At 34.2% G+C, this 24,398-nt stretch overlaps 3 protein-coding genes across 6 annotated transcripts; 1 reads left to right on the top strand and 2 right to left on the bottom strand.

The window, feature by feature from the left end:
- Positions 1-2,684: 2,684 nt before the first annotated feature.
- On the bottom strand, positions 2,685-3,137 carry LOC112099906. The gene has a single exon (XM_024187435.1). The coding sequence runs from the start codon at positions 3,135-3,137 to the stop codon at positions 2,685-2,687; it is 453 nt and encodes a 150-aa protein (XP_024043203.1).
- A 5,778-nt stretch (positions 3,138-8,915) lies between these two features.
- LOC112099905 lies at positions 8,916-10,077 on the bottom strand. The gene is made up of 2 exons (XM_024187434.1): positions 9,345-10,077; positions 8,916-9,253 (listed from the first exon to the last, which is right to left on the bottom strand). The coding sequence occupies exons 1-2, from the start codon at positions 10,075-10,077 to the stop codon at positions 8,916-8,918; spliced, it is 1,071 nt and encodes a 356-aa protein (XP_024043202.1).
- A 5,161-nt stretch (positions 10,078-15,238) lies between these two features.
- Positions 15,239-23,177, top strand: LOC18046159 (protein prenyltransferase alpha subunit repeat-containing protein 1). 4 transcript variants are annotated; one of them, XM_006442594.2, is made up of 13 exons: positions 15,259-15,559; positions 16,149-16,360; positions 16,633-16,713; positions 16,881-16,993; positions 17,805-18,122; positions 18,733-18,843; positions 19,073-19,163; positions 19,538-19,606; positions 19,782-19,859; positions 21,308-21,397; positions 21,928-21,978; positions 22,502-22,735; positions 22,838-23,177. In XM_006442594.2, exons 4-13 carry the CDS (start codon positions 16,905-16,907, stop codon positions 22,976-22,978), a joined length of 1,272 nt encoding a protein of 423 aa, XP_006442657.1. In that variant the 5' UTR covers positions 15,259-15,559; positions 16,149-16,360; positions 16,633-16,713; positions 16,881-16,904; the 3' UTR covers positions 22,979-23,177. The 4 variants fall into 4 exon arrangements, with proteins under 4 accessions (XP_006442656.1, XP_006442657.1, XP_024044981.1 ...); XM_024189213.1 differs by having other exon boundaries at positions 16,633-16,736; XM_024189214.1 differs by having other exon boundaries at positions 16,633-16,757.
- Positions 23,178-24,398: the final 1,221 nt, after the last annotated feature.

Genomic DNA, 24,398 nt, shown 5'->3' with positions numbered 1-24,398 from the left:
TAGTATAACCCACTGGAATGAGTTCATCACCAGAATACACAGGCATATAATTTTTAGTTCTTTTTCATATACTTTATAATATGCTTGACTGCAGTGCAGTATTGAGGTCCAGGATTAGATTGATATCTACTAACCATCCCTACCGCAAAACAGATGTCTGGCCTAGTGCAAAGCATGGCATACATAAAACTTCCCACAACTTCTGGATAGGAAACTCGTCTCATTCTCTCTATCTCTTCAGATGTTTTAGATGATTGATCGTTTGAGAATGTAATTCCATGTCTGAATGGTAATAAACCAGTCTTGAAATTTTCCATACTAAATCTAGCCAATATCTAATCGATATAGACCGCTTGAGACAAGGCTTAAGTTTTATTCTTCTGGTCTCGTGGTAACTTGATACCAAGAATATAACTTGCCTCTCCCAGGTCTTTCATATCAAATTGTTTTGCTAACCAACTCTTTATTGTAGTCAATACTCTTATATCGTTTCCAATTAGGAGAATATCGTCTACATAAAGAATTAGAAAGGCTACATATTTTTCTTGAATTTTCTTGTATACACATGGTTCATTAACGTTCTGAATGAATCCAAATGATTTAATTGCTTGATCAAATCTGATGTTCCATGAACAGGATGCTTGCTTCAATCCATAAATAGATCTCTAGAGCTTACATACCATGTATTTTTAGCCTTTTTGTATAAATCCATCTGGTTATTGCATGTAGATGTTTTCTTCAAGATGCCCATTAAGAAAGGCAGTCTTGACATCCATTTGCCAAATTTCATAATCTAGCACTATAGCAATAGAGAGCAGAATCCTTCTTTCTGAGTAAACCCTTTGGCACTAATCTTGCTTTAAATGTTTCCATCCTTCCGTCTACTCCTCTTTCTCTCTTGTAGATTCACTTGCACCTTATAAGTTTTACCCCATTTGGTGCCTCTACAAGTTTCCAGACTTTATTGGAATACATAGATTCCATTTCTTGATTCATGACCTTTTTAAAAAATTCAACATCTCTGTCTATTAGAGCTTCGTTGTAACTAGTGGGATCTTATACATGTTCAACTGAGATCGTCGTATAGGTTTCTCTCAATAACATATATCTCGCAGGTAACCTAGTTACCCTCCAACTACGACGAGGTTCTAAAAGTGATGTTTGTTTAAGGATAATCCTGTGCTGATCAGCTGGTTGTTGCTGTTCTTCATGTTCTATAACAGGTGTTGAAAGCTGAGCATCAACCTGATATCTTTTATTTCTCTAGTTTTACCTTACTCTTAGGTTATAAGTCATTATATAGTCTTCCTCAAAGAAAGTAAAGAATATGTCTATAAATACATTCTTATCTTAAGGACTATAATTCATACTTTCCCTTATTCCTTTAAGATACCTAAAACATGCAAGCTTCTGAACACGAATCTATCTTCTCTACCTCTGATTCTAGTAGAAATATTAGTAAACTCCAAATATGAATGTGTCTCAAACCATGTTTGTGACTTTTTCATAATTTCTTGGAGTAGTAGACACCGAGATAAACGAAACTAAATTCAATAAACTTTGCAGTTTTAAATACTAGTATCTGGAATAAAAAAGGTAAATGATAAACCACTTAGTATATATCTTGTCTTATCCAAAAGAATCTTGTTTCTCCATTTAATTACACTATTGTATCATAGTGTTCATTATATGAGGGAGTTTATCCCATTTGACAACCAAATTGAGCTTGAATTCTCCATAGAGATATTCTTTGTTTCGATCATATCGAAGTTCTTTTATGTTTCTGTCTAATTGCTTATGTCTTATCCACGTACTCTTTTGAATTTCAAAAGCAATGGAATCATGACGCATTTAGACAAACATAAATAAAATGAATATTCATCAACCAGATTGATAGAATGCTCACAACCTCTTATGACATGTAAACTGATTAGTCCGTATACATTTGTATGCGTTAAATCATCCAATACAATGTTATGCTTTTAGCTCTAAACGAGCATCCTTGTCATATTACTTTTCTAAATAAGATTTATAGAGTTACAATGATCAATCTTAATAGGCCAACAAGTCTATCATTAATCATTTTCTTAAAATCTTATTATAGTTTATATGACTTAAGCATAAATATCATAGATGATTTTGGTTTGAAGAAACATTTCTTTTCTTAGACAAATGCATGTACTCTTTATCATTATATCTTGCTTTGAATAGATCAATGGACTTATATGATATAAATTGTCTTTATAAATAACCAAAATAAGTAATAAATAGAGGATCAAAAAATAACAGTGTACTCCTGTTTATTAAAACAAGTCACCGAAATTAAATTCCTCTAATATTTGGAAAAATAAAGACAAATATCAAAACTTTAAGTCTTGTAAAATTGATCTAGCCTTTCGATTGATATAAACTAGCATGTCCTTAACTGTTGTTTGAAGTTTTCTTTACTTAATCTCTTAGTTTCCTGAAAACCAAATAAATGAATTACAAATAAGATTAATTATCTCAGAATTCATTATTGTATAGAAATCTGAACTAATTAGGAAGCTTAAAGATTTCCTATACCTGATTTTAATAATCTTAGGACAATCTTTCTTCCAGTGACCCTTCTGTCCACATTTGTAACACTTGCCTTTTGACTTACCACTTCTTTTAGTGGACAGTTTGTCGATCCCAACTCTTGCTTACTCATTCTTGTCTTTCGACTTAAGCCTTGAAGAGAATCTTTTTTCAGGAAGTTTTCTACTATGATAAAATTCTTCTATAGCATGTAGTTCGTGCATTAATTCAATTAAGGTCATATCTTGATTGTTTAAGATATAACTGATATTAAACTCTTTGAATGTATCAGGTAAAGATTCAATCACCATGTTAATCTTTGATTTATCATTGATTTGAACACTATGAATCTCTACCTCATTCAAATAGTCCATCATTTTGAGGACATGATCACGAACTTTTGTGCCCTCTTCCATCTTAATATCCGTAATACATTTTAATGCCGCTTCTCTAGCAAAATGAGTATTTTGCCCAAATATTTGATGAAGACTAGCCATTATTTCAGTGAATGTTTCCATGCTTCGATGTTTCTTATGCAGTTCCATAGAAATCGAAGCCAATATATAGCGCTTAGCCATTTTGTTAGCTTCGTACCATTTTTTATAAGGCACCATCTGATTTCTATAATCGTATAACGATAGTTCAGGAGGGCAAGGCTAGGTCAACACATATTTGAAGCCCTTAGTAGTGAGAATATTAAATAGATTGCGTTTCCAATCTAAATAATTTTCGCCAGTGAGTTCATTTTTAACAAGGATAATTAATAATGGGTTGATGGAAGACATTTTCTTAAAAAAAATAAAATAAACATGCATAAATACTTTGAAACAATATTCACAATAAATGACAAAAATGCAAAAAATCATAAATGCATTTTAATTTATTATAACGATAATCTAGTACCGCTTTGACAAGCTATCCGTGGGGAAGTCATGTCTACACTTACTAGACCCAATTATCCATTAGATTATTTACTTTCATGTAGAGACATGATAAATAATTATCGTTATTCCTTTGAGCCTAAATTTGTTAACAGAGCTTCGTTGGGAAGGTTAATAACAAATTTTAGTTGAGTGTATAACCATTGTTTCAATCTACGTATTTTTCATATCAATAGTCACCGTTGGGGCGAACAATCGATTGAAAGATATTTTAATTTTATCTTTGAAGAAGTTCATCAAATAAAATATCTAATATATATACCCTCCGTAGGGAGGATCACTGTATCATGAAGTCGAGGTATATATATAATTTTATTATTGAACTAACAATGGAGCCCGTGGAAAAAATTATCTTGAATTTTTCCTCTCCCACTCAATATTTTAAAATTGATTTTTCCTTTTTAAAACATACATATTATTAATTGCATGCTTCCTATAATATTATCTAGATGATATCTAATATTATTAAGCATAGGCAAATTACAAACAATATAATGAGATTCAATATTCATGAATGACATGTATCATTATGCATAGAGTGGCACTACCTATTCTATATGACATGTTATTATGGCATGTGATCATCCAAAACATAACATATAGAAAAATAATTAAATAATCTTAACTCATGGCTTTCCTAATAATGAAAAATACATTAACCCTAAGCCTAATCTTCATTGGGCTTTTTGTCAATGTCCATCTTCCATAAGCTTGTCTTTGTTAATGGACTAGGGGAAATTGAGCTTTTAAATTTATAATTGGTCCAATTTTAATTTTGAAAGGAAATAAATAATTAAAAAATTTATTAAAATAAAACTTTTGGAACAAAAATAAATTTAATGTGTTCAATTTTATCTATGCATTTTAATCCATTAAGCCTAAATTTCAATTGGGCCTAAAACTAGGATTCTTTAAGCCCAAAACTGTTTTGGACTTAAATACAAAAAATTGAAACTTATCAATCCAAAGAGAAAAACTATGGAACTATAGGGATCTGAATGATAAAAACCATTAAAACCCTGAATCCAACTTTTTCTCTCCCTAGCCACCATCACCACAAAGGATAGCCACTGTTCACGCATCTCCGACACCGATTTGACCATCACCGCCACTCCGAGAAGCCACCAAATGACGCCCTCTGCCAACCGCAAACGTCCGCAAGCTTCCAACCCGCGCGCGCTTGCTGGTGGCACTGCTGGTCGCGCGCTTGCTGGTGGCACTGCTGGTCGCGCGCTACTGCTGCGCGTGGCTGTTGGCTGGCAGCGTGCGCTTGCTGGCAGCATGTGCTGCTGGCCTCGCGCTGCTTGCTGCTGGTTGCCGCTGTCAAAATTTCCGGCCTCCGTCACTTTGATCTGCCATCCGTGATTAATTTACAAATTTCCTAGGCCAATTTTGGCTTACAAAAATTCTATAACAGTAAAATAAATCAAGATGGAAATATGGTGATAAAAAACAACCCCTCTTGTTACAGATCCAAAGAAAAAATATAACGGAAAATCTAACCATGAATTAAGACTAACCAAAACATGTTTTATTCATATATTACACAAATAATATATATATGAGTAAATTGTGCCACTCTAATACATAAATTTCAAGAATGATTTCATATGAAATTCTTATATAATAATATGAGATGGCTCTGATACCAATTGTTGGAGAAAAATCAGGTTTTTAAATTTTTATAAAACCTTTTAAGGATCGCTCTCATATAATATATAGGAATTTGTAATCTAGAAATCATACCTTGAAAAATTCGAGTTGACTTTTTTTCGCTGAAATGATTTAGGCTCCCAGATCACCATCCGTCACCACCACTCTTGTTAGATCACGATTCGTTACCACCATGTTTATTAGAACACGAACTGGCACCAATGATCTTCTAGGTTATGACTCAGGTTTGATCTGCACTTGACGTGTGGGCACCTTTATCACTACCATGGCAACTAGCTCGAGAAAATTTTTCTCTCAACAGTAGAGAGAAAAATATTTTTCTCTAATCTGTATAAAGTGGCTGCACCTCTTTTTCTTTAGGGAAAATAAGCCTTTTATATCTCCCTTTAGTGAAAACCCTAGGCTCCAAAAAATCAAAAAACAAAACTCACGTTACTTGCTTTTTCTATAGGGGACCCACCTTGTAAAATAATATAAGGCCCCTTACAGACAAGCTAATTAAATGGAGCCTCCCACTAAATGATATATTTAGGCTTTTGACCCCAAATAGCTAGTTATCTTACTTATTAGTCCAGTAGTAATGCAGTCAATTAAATGAGCTAACCTGGGAATCATTTGGGAGCATACAATAGTGGCTATAACAATTAGGCCTGTAATTAAACTAGCCTAATTATTTAATTCCAAATCTACTCCACTAAAAGATTAGAATTGACTTCCATAATTGTATGCTCGAATAATAATTCGTCCCAAGTCACATTAATTTCTTTACTGCACAATCCTTTGTACAACATCATTAATTAAATCGATATATCAACTGTCCAATCAATTTAATTACATCTTGTTCCTTGATACTTACTGATTTTCTCTAATAATCATTTTCAACATACTAAATATGTTGACACACTCTGACCAGAGAATTCTATGATCAAGTGCCGAAAACCCATCAAGAGATGTGTTGTACAAATTCTATATTGTTAATCTATAACTCCAATACTCATAATTGCTCCCACCAAGATACCGGGTAATCTTGACCACAAGTATGTGTCGTGCCCATTGGTAACTCAAATGGAATAACAATTACAATCATGAAATCATAATTAACTCAAGATTAAGATTACAGTAAAATCAATGCCTATGAGATTTAATAAGTCTGACAGTTATTATAAAGTTAATTAAATCTCATTTGTGATCATGTTCAATGTAGTCGTACTACATCAATAAATTTATACATGATAAAGACAAATCATTCAATGATTTTATTACAGTCTATATCTAAATAAAGTGCCCAACTTTATTTATTAATTGCGAACTAAATTTATTTAATCATAAAATAACTTGTATTTATGTTTTCTGTGAATCCACATGGTGATCACATAAATACATATAATATGATTAAATGGACTTTAATACAAATATTAATGCAATTAAGATATTTGAATAAAATACCTCATTTATTTTATTAATCAGAAAAGTTGTTTATTACAATTAAATAAACACATATGCTTTTAAAAAGCATGTTTTCCCAACAGAAATAATGTAAGAGTGTGGATTTGGTCATTAATTATTATATTCATTAATTGTTTTTCAGTTGATAGAATTTGATAATAGACTTATTTTGGCAAGCAAGAAATGGTGTGGCATTCACTCTGTTCACATGCAAGTTGCATGATGCACCGAATAATCTTGAAAACAAGAAAAGCTTCCATATATTTTCATATTTGCTTTGGAGCTATTATTATTTGATGAAAGATTGATACAACAGTTAATTTGTGTATATAACTACAATAGAGTCAACCAAATCAAATTCTAAATTAAAATACTTTAAAACAACAGCCATTAACTTTTTTTTTTTAGCTTCAGCTCATTCTTTTCAATTTTCTTGGAAAACAAATTAAAGCCCTAACAGCCCAATAAATTAGTACTATCACTACTACATATCTCGTAACTATTACAAAAAAAAATTCATATTGTAAAAATTATAAAAATGATCTAGTGCGGATGTTCACATTTTTTAAAGTTTATATTCAAAATGACCAACTAAGAGCCCTGACACATTCTAAATCTCTCTGAGTCAATTCCAAATAGAACTGTAGATACATCTTTTTGTAACAATGCTATAACTTGTAGAATGGTTTATAGCGTTATAAAGAAGGGTAAAAGCTCCTTTATAGCTTTGTAAAGGTGCATGTATGCAATTCATAAATTTTCAACTTATCCAAATTTATTCAAACTATCTAATTTAGTTGGGTTTGGGTTGTCGGTGTTTGACCCAACCTTAGGCATAATATTTAAGGCAATAAAAATAGAATGGTTTTTTACCCTTAATTAAGGTATAAATTTTCTCACTTAAAAATTGTTCACACCCCACTTTAAATTAAACTTTTTCTGTAATTGTGAAACTTGCATATGAAAAAAAAATTAACAAATTCTTAATTTTGCATACTTTCTTTTGGCCATAATTATTTCAAAATTCTTATTTAAGAGAGTGTAGCGCAATATATTTGTACACGTTAGGTATGTTTTCAAATTTTTCTCACTAAAAAATTGTTCACACCCCATTTTAAATTAAACTTTTTCTGTAGTTGTTAAACTTGCATATGAAAAAAAATCAACAAAAAGTTAACAAATTCTTAATTTTGCATACTTTCTTATAGCCATAATTATTTCAAAATTCTCATTTAAGAGAGTGTAGCGCAATATCTTGTACATGTTACGTGTGTTTTCAAATTTTAAGAAACTAAATAAAGAAATTATATTGGGCTTTTTTTTTTGGAAGAAAACAAATAACAAAAATATGAAAATTTGTAAACTGCGTACAGAGTTTGAGATTACAAGATAAAAATCCCCGGGGGACACATCCCCCGTCCCCCTGACACGAATAAATTCAAGTTTTCTGCAGGCCATCATCAATTAAAAAAAATCCAAAAATAAATTTCGAACAACCTTTACAGGCCATTAAAGCCATTAAAAATTTGTTTTTACGTAAATCTTTTAAAAAAGAAAATCATGATTCAAATGACATCAGCGTCCTTTGACCTTGTTGGAGAACATGAATTATGCTGACATGAATTGCAAGCCTTGCCTAAAAAGACATTGACGATCCCAACAGAGATATGCATATAGTTGAGGTCCATGAGAGTTTTACTTTAATAGTTCAAGAAATTCAGTAATGATTTATTGAAATTGCAATTACTATTTAGTAAGAAAGATTAAGAATTAATGTCCACGAAAGTGTGCAAGAGAATTTTGTTTGCAGGTTGTTATGATAGAGAGAATATGTCAAGGGATTGCAATAAGTTGGGTGGGGGCAAGCCCGAGCCGGACCAATTACATAAATAAAAGGCCCAAACCGATAATCTGATCGTTTAAATTTTGGGTTGGGTCATGCTTTTGCCCAAGTTTGAGCTTTATAATTTTTTAAAGATTTTTTTACATTTAAGTAATTTAAATTTAAAAAAATGGACATAACTTTTCATAAATTTAAAAAAATCCCCGTTTAAAAAATAATAATAATCTCACCCATCATTTTTATCGCGAAATTAGCATGCATTTTCAAAATACCCTTTCAAGGGGGGTTTTTAAGGATGTAAAGGGTACTAATAACACTAGTCTAGAAACATCATTCGATTCGGTCTTTCGAACCAAATTTTTTTTTTTGAAAGGAAACTAAAACTTTCATTACTTCAACTAGGTGAATACATGTCTAATCTCTGGTGGGAAATTTTCCACCCAGACAAAAGATTACAACTTTGCCAAAGCAACTTTAGCTAAAAGATGAGCACTAATATTACAGGCTCTGGGCACATATTTTGTTTCAAAAGAACTGAAGGTTTTCTTTAAACTCTGAATTTCCGAGATAGTCCAGCAAATCTCTGTTAAGTTTCTCTCTCTATCGTTTATCAGGTCTGCTACTTCTTGAGAATCTGTTTCTAGAATTATTGATTGCATACCCATCTGTTGAGCTATTTGCACTCCCCATTCAGCTGATTCTGCCTCCACTATTGATACCCCTCCGCTGAATTTAACAGCTTTTATGCCTGCAGCCATGCATTTTCCAGAGGAGTCTCTGATTATTGCACCTAATCCAGCGCAACTCTTTTTTGAATCAGTAGCTGCATCAACATTGAGCTTTAGCCATCCCTGGGGGGGGGGGGGGTGGGGGAGTCCAACCTATTTGCTTTAGCTTCTGCAATTTTCCTCCATTCGTAATCTCTAGGAACTGAGTTCTTCTGAAGGCCTCATTAATTGCTTCAGCTTTGGCCATTGATAGTCTTGGATCTAACTTCAAATCTTCAAAGACCAGTTTGTTTCTGTCATACCAGATCACCCAGAGAATAGTCATCAGCATTTCCATATCGACTCTACTTAGCTTCTGCTGCACCCTCATTAAGTCTCCCAAGATATCAGTATTTCCCATTTCCTGAAAAGAACTAGCCAGAGGTGAGAGTTGCCAAACTTTCTTTGCAGCTTTACAAGTAATCAGGGCATGTAAGGTGTTTTCCACTCGATTGCCACAACGTTTACAGTAGGCTTCATGAATAATCTTTCGCTTCCACAAATTTTCAGCTGTGGGCAGTAGATTTTTTACTGCCCTCCAAATGAAAATCTTGATTTTAGCAGGGAGAGTGAGCTTCCAGATGATATTCCAGTTACTACTACTACTGTTAGAGCAAGTAGGAGAGTTTGGAAATTTTAACTTTAGAGCCACTTGGTATCCACTCTTCACTATATATTTCCCTCTTTTATCGTAATGCCATATAACTTCATCTTCACTTTGTCTCCTAGGCAAGGGAATGCTTAGAATGGCTTCGGCATCATCCTTCACAATGTTCTGCTGAATCAGGCCTGTCTTCCAATTATTTTTGTTATCTACCAGCATTGAAACAGTGGCATCTATAGGCATTTTAATTCTGGAGAGTGGCTTGAATGTTGATGGTCTTGGGATCCAGTTGCCTCTGAACACTGATATTTTCTCCCTATTTCCAATTCTCCATCATATGTCCATTGTGAATGACCTGCCTTCCCCACATTTTACTCCTCCAGATATAGGATGGATTTGACCCTATAGAGGCTCTAAGAAACTCAGTCCTAGGGAAATACCTTGCCTTCAATACTCTAGCTGCTAAGGATTCAGGATTTTGAATTAGTCTCCAGCTTTGTTTCGCAACTAATGCTTGGTTAAAGCTTGATATGTCTCTGAACCCCATCCCTCTTCTGATCTTGGCTCTACTCATTTCCTCCCATCTTGTCCAGGAAATGCCTTTCTTGTCTTTCTTCTTGCTCCACCAAAAACCAGCAATATTTCTTTGAATGTCATCACAGAGCCCCACTGGAATCTTAAGACACTCATAGCATAAGCTAGAACAGCTTGTGCCACAGCTTTGATCAAGACTTCTTTACCCCCACTCGAGAAGAGCTTTTGCTGCCAGCTAGATATCTTGCTCTGAATTTTCAATTTGATTCGTTGAAAAAAGTCTTTTTCTTTCTCTCGATCATAGATGGCAGTCCCAAATATTTCTCGTGTCTTGGCACAACATTGAGCTGGAAAATTCTTTTAATATCTTCGGCTTGCTTTGTTGGAACATTTCCACTAAAAAACATGTAAGATTTGTCATAATTGAAGATTTGTCCAGAGGCTGTGGCATAGCACTAAAAAATGTTCTTTAAATGCTGGCAGTCTTTGATTGAAGCTTGTGAGAAAATCAAGCTGTCATCTGCAAATAAAAGATGAGAAATGGATATTTGTTGTCCAAATCTCAGCCCCTGAATTTGTTTTTTCCTCTCAGCTTGTATCAACAAATTTGAAAACGCTTCAGCACAAATTATAAACAAGTATGAGGATAGCGGGCAGCCTTGTCTCAAGCCCTTTTGAGGGGTGATCATCCCCTGAGGGACTCCATTGATGATTACAGAAAAAGTTGCAGAGGTAATGCACTTCATTATCATATTAACAACATTCTCCTCAAATCCTAATCTACCCATAGTCATCCTTAAAAACTCATATTCCACCCTCTCATAAGCTCTACTTATGTCTAACTTCAAAGCTACCAATCCCTTTCTTTTTTCCCTTTGCTATGTCTAATCTTATGAAGGCATTCATACCCAACTATGATATTGTCAGTTATCAATCTGTTGGGAATGAAAGCACTTTGAGAAGCATCAATGACATTATGCAAAATAGTTTTCAATCTTGTAGCCACTGTTTTGGCAATGATTCTATAGATTACATTGCAAAGGCTTATTGGTCTGAATTCGGACACTTTCCTAGGCTTGGTACACTTAGGGATTAGAGCTATATAGGTGTGGTTTAAAGGAGCAATTGTACTTGTGTTATTGAGGATGTGAAGGCATGTAGATATGACTCCTTCCTTTACAGATTTCCAATGCTTCTGATAAAAAGCGGCAGGTAACCCATCAGGTCCAGGAGCCTTAGTTGGACACATTTGGGCCAACGCTTCTGTAATCTCCTCCTCTGTGTATGGCTGACTAATGTATGCGTTCATTTCTAGTGACACTTTGGGCTTTAATCCTCTCAGGGCTTCTTCCATCTGATCTTTGGTGGGGCTGGAAGTTGAGAATAAGGCTGCAAAATACTCACAAAATTGATTAGCAATTTCTCCAGACTCTTTGATCCAATTGCCGTGAGCATCTTCTATTCCCCATATTTTATTTTTCCTCTTTATAGATGAGGCTTTGTGATGGAAAAATTTCGTGTTTTTATCTCCCTCTGTAAGCCAATCTGCCTTGGACCTCTGCTTCCAATAAGTCTCTTCATCCAGTAAGAGATGATGGATCTGTCTTTCAATGCTTCTCAAATCTTCAATACTTTCACCCATCCGTTTGTGTTGCTGAATATCCTTGATTCTGTTGACCAGCTCTTCAAGCTTCTTTTTATTATCTCCAAAAGTCCTCTTGCTCCAGTGAATGAGACCAGCAAGAGAAACTTTGCTAACAAGCTTAAAGAGCTGAACTACATCAGCCCCCTCCCACTTCCTATGCTTAGCCCAATTCTCCTCAATAATTTCTCGGCACTCATCATAAGAGCTCCAAAAATCCTCGTAGTGAGTTCGAGAGAAGCATTTCCTCTTATAATGCCCTTCCTCATCTTTGCTTTTAACGGCCATCAATACTGGGTTGTGATCAGAACACCATGTAACTAGATTAGTTGCAGCTTGGTCTTGGAAGAGATTTGACCAGTCTTTGCTGAAAAAAAATCTGTCCAACCGTTCCTCAATGAAGTGGATTCCAGACCTCCTATTGGACCAAGTGAATGGGTAACCATTATATCCCACATCTCTAAGATGGCAATCCTCAACAGCTTCTCTAAAGTCAATGATCATACTAGGCTCCCTATCATTCCCTCCATTTTTCTCATTCAAGTGCATTATTTTGTTAAAATCACCGAAACAAAGCCAAGGGGATGATGACAAACCTGCTAGCCTTCTTAGAAGAGTCCACGTGTGTTTCTTTTGGTTTGTTTCTGGATGACCGTATATCCCAGTACATCTCATCTGGTCTCCATTTTCAGTTACTATCTCTGCATCAATGTGGTGGCTGCTAAATGCGGAAATATTCACATTTGTTTCCGAATTCCATAGCATAGCTAAACCCCTGCACTTTCCTTTACTGCTCACTGCAAAACAATTTTCCATCTTTAGCTTTTTGCCAACATTTTCCATACATACAGTCGACAGTTTTGTTTCACACAAGAAAATCAACTGAGGCCTGTACAAATTGAGGAATTTTTTTAGGGCTATGAACGTCCGGTCATTCCCCAGTCCCCGGACGTTCCAGCTCAAGATTTTCATGGCTGTTGGCGGGGCTGCTCCACAGCCTCCGCCGATTGAATTGCTGCATGGTGGGTTTGTTCCTTTTCCACTTCTTCCAGACCCTCCTAGTGAAGCTTGTGTTTGTGTGGAAGCCGATTGTAAATGTTGGCTTTGGCTAAAGGAAGTTTGTGGGGGCTTTGAATTCTGGTCTTTTTATATTTTGGGCTTGGCTTTGGTGATTCCCCCCCCCCCCCCCCCGCCTTTTTCCTCTAATTGGCCCATATTCTGTTTGCCCTTTTTTAATTACATTCCTAGCCTGAAGTTTCCATTTTCTTCGTTTGGGCCCAGCATTTTTTGTTCCCCGCCTCTCATCTACCACCTCCTTTTGCCTGGGGCTTTGACTAGAAATTGTGTTTGATTCTAAAGTTGCCGCCACTCTCAAATTGGCTCCCTCCCAATTTTCGTTTCCCGCTTCTTCTCTCTGTTTCCCATAGCCACTTAGGCTGTCAGCTATGTTTGCAGCAGTAGCTATATTGGGTTGCTTCTGCATAGTGTCATACTGCTTCCTTGGTTCCAGCAGCATTTGCATTAATTGCTCACCTGTCTTTTCTGTTTGGCTTTCCTTCTCACCCGGATTTGGTTTATTTGACCCGAATTCGTTTTCATCTGGATCCGGGCCATTCTGATGTGGCTGACTTCTTCTTTGGCTCTCTTGCTCCGTGAAGCCATGATTTTGCTGCTCCCCCCCTCCTATTCCATTTGTCTCTTCCGCGATTTATTCTGGTTTTTTCTGCTTTTGATAGTGCCCTCATATAATTCAACAATTCGACTACGTTTAATAGGTAAAAACTCTAAGGATAACAAAATTTGAATTTGAATCCAATTGTAAGTGCATTTGGATATGAATTTGCATTTGGATTCATAAAAAAATATGCGGATTTAAATGCGTATAATATCTACATGGATTGTGGGCGGATTTTCCAGATATCTGGATCCGCATAGTAATAAATTTAAATATAAATATAAATCCAATAATTTACCGAATAATATCAATTAAAATTCAATTATAATTCAACAATTCAACATCAATTCAACATAAATAACATACAACACCACCATAAATCTGCAAACAAAAATTTCACAACATAAATCAAACATTAAAAAAAAATCTAAGTTAAACAGATTCATTACAATATTCTCTAATTATTATTTATTTATTTTTAGTTTTTTAACATATTTTTCAAAGTTAATGAACATTATAGAGTTAATTATGTTTATACATATTAAATAAATAGTTTAACTTATATATTTTTAAATTAAATTTTAATTTAATTAATTAATTAATTATAAAATAATACATATTCAAATATCTGATTTTCCAAATATACTTACACATTCAACTTCGAATTTGGATTCAACAGATTTTAAACCTTAGGATTTAAATCTGCATTTTTTAATAAATCTGGATCGGGAGTTTTTGGATTTTGCGGATGCCGGCCAGATCGGGAGTTTATTGCTATCGCTAAAAAACTCAAGACGTATTTTTATGAATCGAATGGTTTTTGTTCCGTTCAATTTTAAAACCGAACCGGACACACAAACTGATCGGTTCATAAATTTTAATTTTAAAAAAAGAAAAAAGAAAAACCAGCTGAAACTAAGGTGGCGTTTGTTTTTTAACTTAATGACTTAAAGTGACTTAACTTAATTAATTAAGTTAATTAGAGGTGTTTGTTTTTATAACTTAATGAGACTTTTTAGATAATTTTGACTTAATAAAATAAGCTAATTTTTTTAGCTTTTTACTTAATGGAGAAACCTGAATTAAGTCAATTACTTGCTAATGTCAAAAATATCCCTGTTTTATAATTTATTTTTCATGTCTATCTCAAAACTCACTTATAGATATTTATCCCACATAAAAATATCCATATTTTTTCTTTCTTATATTATATATGATAAAATTTGAAATTTATGGTATTTTATATATTAAAATTCTAAAATAATTATGTATTCACTTGAGTATAGTTTTACTTATAAATGTTAAAATATTGTGGTATTTAATATATTATTTATTTGACATTCAAATTTAATAAGAATACAAATGTAAAAGTACATATTTTCAGCTTTTTAAGTTGAAAAAAGCAAACAACTTAATACTTATTTTTTGAGATTCAGACGAAAAAATAAACATATTATTCAGATTCAGACATTCAGACCTATTCAGAATTCAGACTAATTCAGATTTCAGACAAAAAAACAAACGACACCTAAATCAGTAGATCCCTAATTCCCCTAAAACGGTAAAACTAAACACAGCACAGAAGTAGGCCCCTCTGTCTCACGCTTACTGTGACTCTCTCCGTCTCCGGTCACCATCTCACTCTCACGGTCTCTCATTGTCTCACCCTCTCGTCTCAGCGTCTCACTCTCTTAATCTCACTGTCATCACGCACCATCCACCGTAGGCAATCGTGATTCGATATTTTTTATTAGCTCGCGGCAGACAACAGACGGCAGATCGTGATTGTGATTCAGCTACCTCGTCGCCAGGCGCCAGCTGTTGCTGTTGCAGCCTCGTTCAGCCGTTGCCATCGCGTCGAAGAGTCGGAGACAGTGAGTTGTTGTCTTGTTGACTTCGTTCTTTTTTCAATTTATTTGATTGTGCTTTGAGAATGAATATTACATAAAATAACGCTTTTTCGTCTTCACCCTCTGTAGACAATTTTTGAAGTTTTCCAATTTTAAGTTGGTGGCTTTCAAAAATTTTGTTTATTTTGTAAAACATATAATAAAGTTTAAATTTATGATTCATTGAGCATTAGAGATTTTCAACACTATTTTGTTGTACTCTAGTTGGTGGTTTTCGAAGATTTCTTTCTTATTATATCGGAAATAATTGATTCTTAAGTTTGAAGATTAATTCCAACAACTAATTAAACAAGATTATTGGGTAACATCAACATATCTAAAATTTAGAAATGAATTCCAAATAAATTCCAAACCAAGAATGCTGAATCACACCGAAACCGAAACCGAAACCGAAACTGAAACGAATTTTAGAAATGAATGAACTGAACTGAAATATTTCGGTTCAGTTCGGCTTCGGTTCAAGTTTTTGGAACCCATTGGTTTTGGTTCGGAACTGAACGAACCATAAACTGCCCATCCCACTAAAAGAATCTAACTACTAAACGTTTTTCAGTCTTTACAGAGCCGCACCTTATTCCCCAGACCATAAAATAAAATCCAAACCATTTCGCCGGCGCTACTGCTGTAGCACAGCGGGAGACCACACGAAGCTTGGCGGCTTTTCCCCTTCCCATTGAACACACTGCAAGACACTGAATCTACTTTCCATCACAGCTCGAGCTGAAGCTACCCATGACCGAAAGACGCTTGGCTTTCTGACTTATTGTGAGTTTCAAACTTTATATTTTTGAATTTTTTGTTTTTCAATTCCTCTGTATAATGGTATTGAAATTGAAAGTTGGCACTTTTGAGGCTATTTTAAGTTGATTGGTTGCTTTGGTATTGGAAATTCATTTTGTGAATTGAGAATTGCGGAGCAAGCATATTAGTTTATTCACATGGAAAATGGGAGAAAATCAGAGCTACTTCTTTTCCAAGTTTAAAACCTGGGTTTCCTGGTCCTCATTTGGGTTTATCCCATCATCCTCCTTTTTTAGCTTGCAGGAAAGCAAATATTCACCGGTTGCAGGGAGACTGGAACTGGACCCGGTTTTTGTCATCCCTGCCTGAGGCTACATGTATCATATTACCCAGGCTTAGAGTTATATTTCTTCAATTGCATGTAAAAATTTTCCATTATTATTATTATTACTACTACTAATACTATTATTATTATTATTATTGCTGCTGTTGTTGCTGTTGTTGTTATCACTTGGCTAAAATCTCTCTTCCTTTCTCTTGGCAGCCAAAGCATACTATTTTCTGAAACATGAGTACGAGGGAAAACTCGTATACTGAAGCAGAAGCTTTGAATCTCCTGGCGCAATTGGAACGTATTCTGGACCTTGATCCCCTTATGTAAGTAATATAATCACTTAATATAACGATTGCTGAATAAGCTAATTTAATGATCTATTTCTGTTTGGTTGCTGGGACAGTGGAGGAAATTGAAACCAAAAAAAAAAAAAAATTATTCTTCTTCTTTCATTTGCCTTGTAATGCAATATCCATTGTTAATAGTATTGGTAGGATATTAAATGTTTTGGTTTACCAATGCTTTGCATACAAATAATCTTTTTTACACACTTGTCTGTACAAATTGACATGGCATGATATTTTTGAAAAACTAAAATGGATAAGTGAAAGGAATAAATGATAACAAAAAGTGCATTTTTCGCTTTCCCACTTTTCCACTCATTTTATACGATGCTAGTTTGTACGGATTAGTTTATAAAAATAATTTTTATGGATGGGATGGTATGGATAGTTCATGTTGTGTAGAATAATTCTGGCTTCTGTGGCTGCTAGGAACGGATTAGAACTGTATTTTAAATCAGATTAAACATTTGCACCCCATTGGTAGTATAGAAAATTATAACTTTTAATTGGATATGTTTTTACTGATTATGACACTATGGCAGAACGAGAACATATAAGGAGCTGATAGAGTGCCGCTTGCTTGTTCATCTATTCAAGTAGTTTGTAGTTTACTAGTCCTTTATTATTATGTCTGTGCTACACTAATGTGGTCATTTCTTTCATATTTCTTACTTTTCGCTCTTGCATGCTTATCATGAATTTTGTTTGAATAGTTTCTCGTGCATTTTGGTTCTAGTGTTTTCATTTTTGTCAGCATGATTTTAATATGTTGGCTTTATATCAAATGTAGTGATGAAGTAGGATTCATTCACCCATCCCAGTTTGCCACATTGAAAGAAGAGATAGGTGATTCTCTCAGTTCAGAGGATAGGGACCATGAAAGTACTAGTTTTTGGATCAGAGATCATAAGTTGGGCATTTCAACGCAAATTCTTATTCCAGTGTATAAGGCGGCTAAACATGCATTTATCTCTGCGCTTAGGCAATATAAAACACCTGGCAACTTTTCTGGTAAATCTCAGGATGACACTCTGGCAATTGAAGTTATGATTCATAGCAAGGCACTTTTGTTGCTAAGCTGTGACTTTGCCACCGCATGGAATTCCAGGTTCTTCCCTGTGCATATTTGGCTATTTTCTTTACCTTTCTGTGCCTTTTATTTTTATTTTATGGGTGATTCCAGGTTCTTCCGTGTATAGTTGGCTATTTCCTTTACCTTTCTGTACCTTTTATTTTTATTTTATGATTTTCTTTTTGGGGTGTTGTGGGTGGGTGGGGAATGCTTGAGAAACGGTGGTTTATTCTTACATTTCATCACTTATGCTCTAATTGACATATTCTATCTCATAATTGCAAATAGTCACTTCAAGAGAAAAACATAAATATTTTCTGATAGTAGTATTGTTTACACTTAGGTTAATGATATAGTCATTAAAGCTCCATATTTTTCAAGATTCATAGTTGTTGCATGTACTTCCTTTTCCTTTTGTTGCTCCATTATGTATAATCTAAATCATTTCCAACATAAAATGAGATGTGATTCACCCAATTGCTGACATTATATAGTTCATTTTTGTTAACGAGAAGTGGACCTCATAATATGCAACCAAAGACTGGTGGGGTGACAGTCAGAGAATTTCTTATGACATGATTTTTATATTTTGTGTTCAGTTTGTCAGCTTTGATCATGACACCTAGTTCTGTCTACTGTTGCACAGGAAGCTAATTGTGTCAAACAAGCGGCTCCTGCCAATATTAATGGATGAACTTCACTTGTCAGCTCTTGTTCTATCGTATTCTCCTAAAAGTGAACAAGCTTGGAGCCACAGGTGACGTTTTTGAAATTGTTCTTATTTATTTCTTTGCATTCAGACTTTGATATAAGTGTCATGTTGTGCCGTAAGGCCTGGTGATTTGGAGAGGAATGCACAGTGCAGAACTTTCTAGTTCTAAGTTGTGTGTTTTTTCCTTCATCTCTTTGACATCTAGAATTTTCCAGGCGAATATTGAATTATATGATGGAAAAGTCATTCTTACACATGAATCTATTATTTTCAGGCGATGGGTGATCAATATGATCTCTAGAAATTGTTCAACTCTGCAATGGATAATAGAGAGAGAATCTGAGCTTGTGGAAAAAATTGCTGAGGTTTAAATTCAGTTCAGGAACTGGATAGTATTATGTTATGAAGGTTTATTAACTTTTCAAGAAGAAAATATTCCATTTTCACATTTGTTGCATTTTAATAAGTTTTTCATTATTATTGAATGCTGATTTAGAGAGTTGACATCAATTTTAATATCAATGGCTTAGTAGATTGCAGTTTTCCCGTTAAATTTGTTTCTAAGTACTTTGCCAAATTAAATAGAATTAGTGTATGTTGTTTGTCACAACCCTATTTCCTCTTTAGGGATGTTTGGTACAGCCCTATTGCCAATTTATTCACTATACTAAGATAATGAGGGAGAAAGTGTCTGGTAATAAACTAGCCTGTACTCTAATTCAAAATTTACCTTTTTCAGAGATCAAAAATGAACTACCGTGCATGGAATCATCGTTGTTGGTTGGTTTCCTTCATGACCAGAGAACAGGTTAAATTTTGTTGTGGTACTATTTCTGGGCTATTTGCAATTCCTCAAATTCATTTCAGATTCATGTAATAGATAGTTGTATACGAGTTGTTATGTTCTCAAAATTTCACTCTCTCTTAGTTATTAAATCTGTGTTACATTTTTTGCATTTTTACTAAATTTGTTGTTCCTTCAGGTGCTAGATGAGTTGAAGAAATCAAGAAATTGGTCTGGGTTGCACGTTGCTGATAATTCTTGCTTTCATTATCGTAGAGTGAGTTTTTCTCTTATGAATCTGATATTAAATTATGAGATGCATGCTAAGAGAATAAACAGTTTACAGCATACGTGATTAAAGACCAATTTATAATAACATTCATGTAGCATTGGCATGAACTTTTAGTTACCATGGCTTTGGTTTAAAATTATTTTTACTCAGACAAAATATCAACCTCTGAATTTATATTCCCCCAATTGCATGCCAAGTCATCCTCCTCAACTGCAGTATACAGCACATTTATTTACGACAAAACTCAGTTCCTATGTGAGAAATCGGACATAAACCATTATAGTTCCTGTTACATTTTCTAGTGAGGATTAAAGCCTGATCTGAGACATATGTTCCATCTATAAGACAAAATTCCTTAAATGTGGGATATACATGAGTAACATTGATGTCGCTTAAAAGCATATTGCTTAAATCATTGTCTTAAATTATTATTGAGTATTGTAGCAAGCAAGGCTCATTCCTGTAAAGGATTGTTCCTCATTAATAAGTTATTAAGACCAAGAACACACGAAACGCACAAGCCGACCAGGAACGATAAATTAAAACATATTTAAATTTACTGAAATTGACTAACTTTCCAGATCCACTAAGAACACATTAACAAACACCACACAAAGTTTGGGGGGTTTGATTTGATATGTAAAATAAAATTAGAGAATTTGGGGAATAAGTTCTGAGAATGATTCCTTTTAACTATATTTTGCATCATATTTAAACCTTTTTTAAAACTATTTTCTGCAATTTTAGATTTTCTGCTATAGCAGCCAAGTCTTCTCTGCAATTCGCCTGCTCCTCTCTTCCTTGCAATCTTCTCACATTTGGAATTGATGCTCCAAGTTTTTTCTCTTTTTGGAGCATCTAACTTATTGCGAGCTGCTGTCATAGTCCTCGTAGGGCTGGTGAAACTCATTTTTTACCTCCTTTTCCTTAATAAGAATAGGTTTGTGACACAAAGAACTAGGTGCATGTGTTAAAATACCTCCAATATCCGTTTTTATTGCAGACCCAAATAAGAGACCTAACCAGCCCTTCAAGAATCAATCTTTTTGGCCCAAATTTGGTCCTCATCCTTAGTACATGTCTAATATAGCCCAATAAAGTGAATATAGCCCAAAGATTTGTCCAAAAAGCAATTAAATCCATGAAGCCGCAATCTAGCTATTTTTCACACCAATTTGTTGCTTTTCAGCTCTTGTTTGTTTTTTTTGTGTCATAAACTCCTACAAAAAATAAAAGAATGACGAAGATTCAAGAAGTTTATGAAAATATTAAATAACCGCTACGAAAGTAATAAAAATTGATGTTAAATTAAGCACTTATCAAACATAAATGCGCAAAAGTGAGGCATAAGAATCCAATGTGGATTTGTTTGGGCACGAGTCACGTGATAGAAGCTTCCATATCTTTACAATCTGACTTTCATTGATTTGCAGAGGTTGATGCTTAGGAACTTAGAGGGCTTTTGCTACACTCAAGACAATAATTCTTCTGGTTACTTTGTGGAAACCTATCAAATCTGGAAGGTAAAGTGACTTGTTATAACTGTTCAATAAGCATTACTGATCTGTTTTCCATTTCAGCAAGCAAGTCAAATAATGTGTGTGCATCTGTTATGTATGGTGGCGTAGTTGTTATATATTGTTTATAGCTGATACCTTTACAAGATCTATATCCTCAATTTCGTTACCATTGTACTGAGTGTTCTAACCTGAGCTTCTAAAAGTAATAATATCAATTTTCTTTACAATTTCATATGGTAAAATCATTCTCTAGTGACCACAGATGATAATGGAAAATATTAATGCACCAAGCTTCTGTAAATCCTAATGTTCTCTGTACAATCATCATATCGGTTTACTGTAAACTCCTTGAATAGGAAGTGAGTCTGGTATTTATATTCTTCTCTATGGTTGTTCTAGTGAAGCCAAGAAAAAGATCATTCTCTTTATCAATTTCTCAACCAATTTTTTTGTTAAAGTTTATGTTAATAATGCTAGTGCCCTGCATGTTCAAACTCAGTTTGTTTAATCTCTTGACTATTGGGTTCTGACAGGAAGAGCTTGATTGGAATGAGTCTCTGATAAAGCGATATATAGGGAGAGAGGTACGACACATTGGCTTTCTATCTATTCTTCCCCTCTTCTCATAAAGGAGGAAGTAGGGTTGCAGGATTTTTCCAACTGCCAACTTCATAATTGATTTGAAGATTTCGCATTTTTTATAAATTGCTGTAGCTATAAGCTCTTATCAATGTTTTAGTGTCTGGTATTGGTACATAAACTGAGAATAAGATTCAGAACTTATATACGACTGTAGTCTTTGCATGTTGCAGCTTTATAACTGTGATTTGTTCTTCAGATGGGATATATAAACATATAAAAACTAGTTTTCTGAGGAAACAATTGGCTCCAAAGTAGTGCTTCGCAGATATTTATGTAAAATTTAGAACTATTGGAATAATGCATTATTATTGTTTTCTTGTTACTGTGGACGGTTACATTATTGAATCCCATAACCTATTCTGGAAGAAGATCCTCCTGTTGTTTTATAAACCTCAGCTTTAGACTTGTAGCATCTCACTATCCTCCTGATGCCTAAAATCTTCATTTGATATATTATTTTCACAGGCTCTGTGGCTTCACCGCCGTTTTCTTTCCATGTATTTGATAAAACATATGGCAACTCATCTCCTTGCCGTTTCTTGCCAATCAAAGCCAAAAGCCAGTGTAGATATTGACATTGATAGCTTGATGGATCATGAGTTGTGCCTTGTACATTCCTGTTCCACTACTATTGCCGATGCCAACTTTGAGGAAGCACAAGCAATACATTCTGCTGCTTACATGTTATGGTTAACAAAGGTAATATATTTAATGCCTCAAAATGTTCTTAAGTGAATCATTCGAATGGGTTCCAGTTCACCCTTAAAGTCGGATGTTTACACATTGTTTTATGTCCATCAGCAAATTCCTGAGTATCAAGGTATTGATATTCAAGAGAAGCTACGAGCGGGAGTGGGAGACATGACGAGAATGCTGAAAAGGTCATGCCCAGACAGGTCTTCCCTGTGGGATTATCTAGTAGGCTACCATAGCGAGCCTTGATAGATATGACTTGGCCGTATAACATTGCTGTTTCATGAGTCGTAATCTATTTTGGGCTTTACGATGATGAATTCCCTGTGGAGTGTGTAAACTCCGTACCTCTTGGCTTAATTCCAATTTTTGAAACTATAAAATTGACAAAGTTTCTCTTTTGTTTCCGCTCCTGTTGAAATCTATAATTTTCTACACTTACGCCTAATTAACTTTTCATGTTATTATTAAATGAGTCCCACTGAAATCAAAGTTGTTTAATGTAAAAGACTAGGTTGTCAATAATAAAATTTTCCTAGTTTGATTCCATCTAAAACTATTGAAAACAATTTTCATTTTGGACCTCAAGAATTTTGTCCAACAGTTTTCTATTATGACCTGACTGATCTCAAACGTTTAAAATAATTTTTCCTTTAACCATAAAATTCAGAAATATACTAGAGGTTTATAGCATAGGAAGCAATTCTTCAAATTTCGTAACTTTTGAAGAAGTCTAGTATGGTGTTGTGCTGAAACTAGAAATTTTCAATGGAACAGACTTGAGTTAAAAAAATCATCGTAAATTGAATTCTTATCGGATTTTGTTGAATCAACTTTCACAAGATTCCTTTGGATGTGAGATTCCTTTGGATGTCTAGTATAATATTGGAAAAATTTTGGATCCAAATGCAATTTGAATTAATAATTATGAATTTCGAAATAATCCTCCGTCAGCATAAATCTCTGCAAAATCTTATGTTGCGAATATTTCTTACTTAACCATGCTTAGTCACTAATGAAATACTACTGAGATTTATGATCTATTACCATACATATTTTACTAAATCACAAATCTTAGAAGTATTATTGTCGGTAATCAAAGATCATAGGTAACCAGTTTGCGTACTTTATTTGAAGTAATAATCAAAACTCATATAATTGGTCTTTATATTGTTGGAAAGATGAGTTAATATTGCTTAATAGAATTCTAAAATCAGCTGGAAATAGTGACTTCAATTAGTATTACAACAATTATAAACAACAGCTTGAGAATTGCAACATAGTTACATAACTTATATAATTGTACCCAGCAATGCAGAACTTATACCCACAAACTAGAAAGTTTTTTCCAGTAACCTAGAAGTTGTTACTGGACCAGCAAACATAATTTTGTCAGGTTGTGTGAAGCACTATCCTGAACACTAATTTATACTCCTCCAAGGAAGATTTTCCAATGCAAAAAGGAAAAAAAATAAAGTGAATTCACTCCAGGATTTAATGACATTATTGTGATGTTGCACTGCATGCATAATAGTTTAAAACAATAAGGAAAAAATTGATGAAGAAAATATGCCAGAGAAGTAGAGATAGTAGTTGTGCCTTCAAGGCTTTGTATATTTCTTTTATATAGAGACACCCTGTATAATCATTTTCCTAATTCAATTTGAAT

The sequence above is a fragment of the Citrus clementina genome, unplaced genomic scaffold (assembly GCF_000493195.1).
Source record: "Citrus clementina cultivar Clemenules unplaced genomic scaffold, Citrus_clementina_v1.0 scaffold_3, whole genome shotgun sequence".
Classification (NCBI taxonomy): Eukaryota; Viridiplantae; Streptophyta; class Magnoliopsida; order Sapindales; family Rutaceae; genus Citrus; species Citrus x clementina.
Note: the sequence above shows the minus strand (reverse complement) of the source record. Positions and strands in the feature narration are given on the sequence as shown.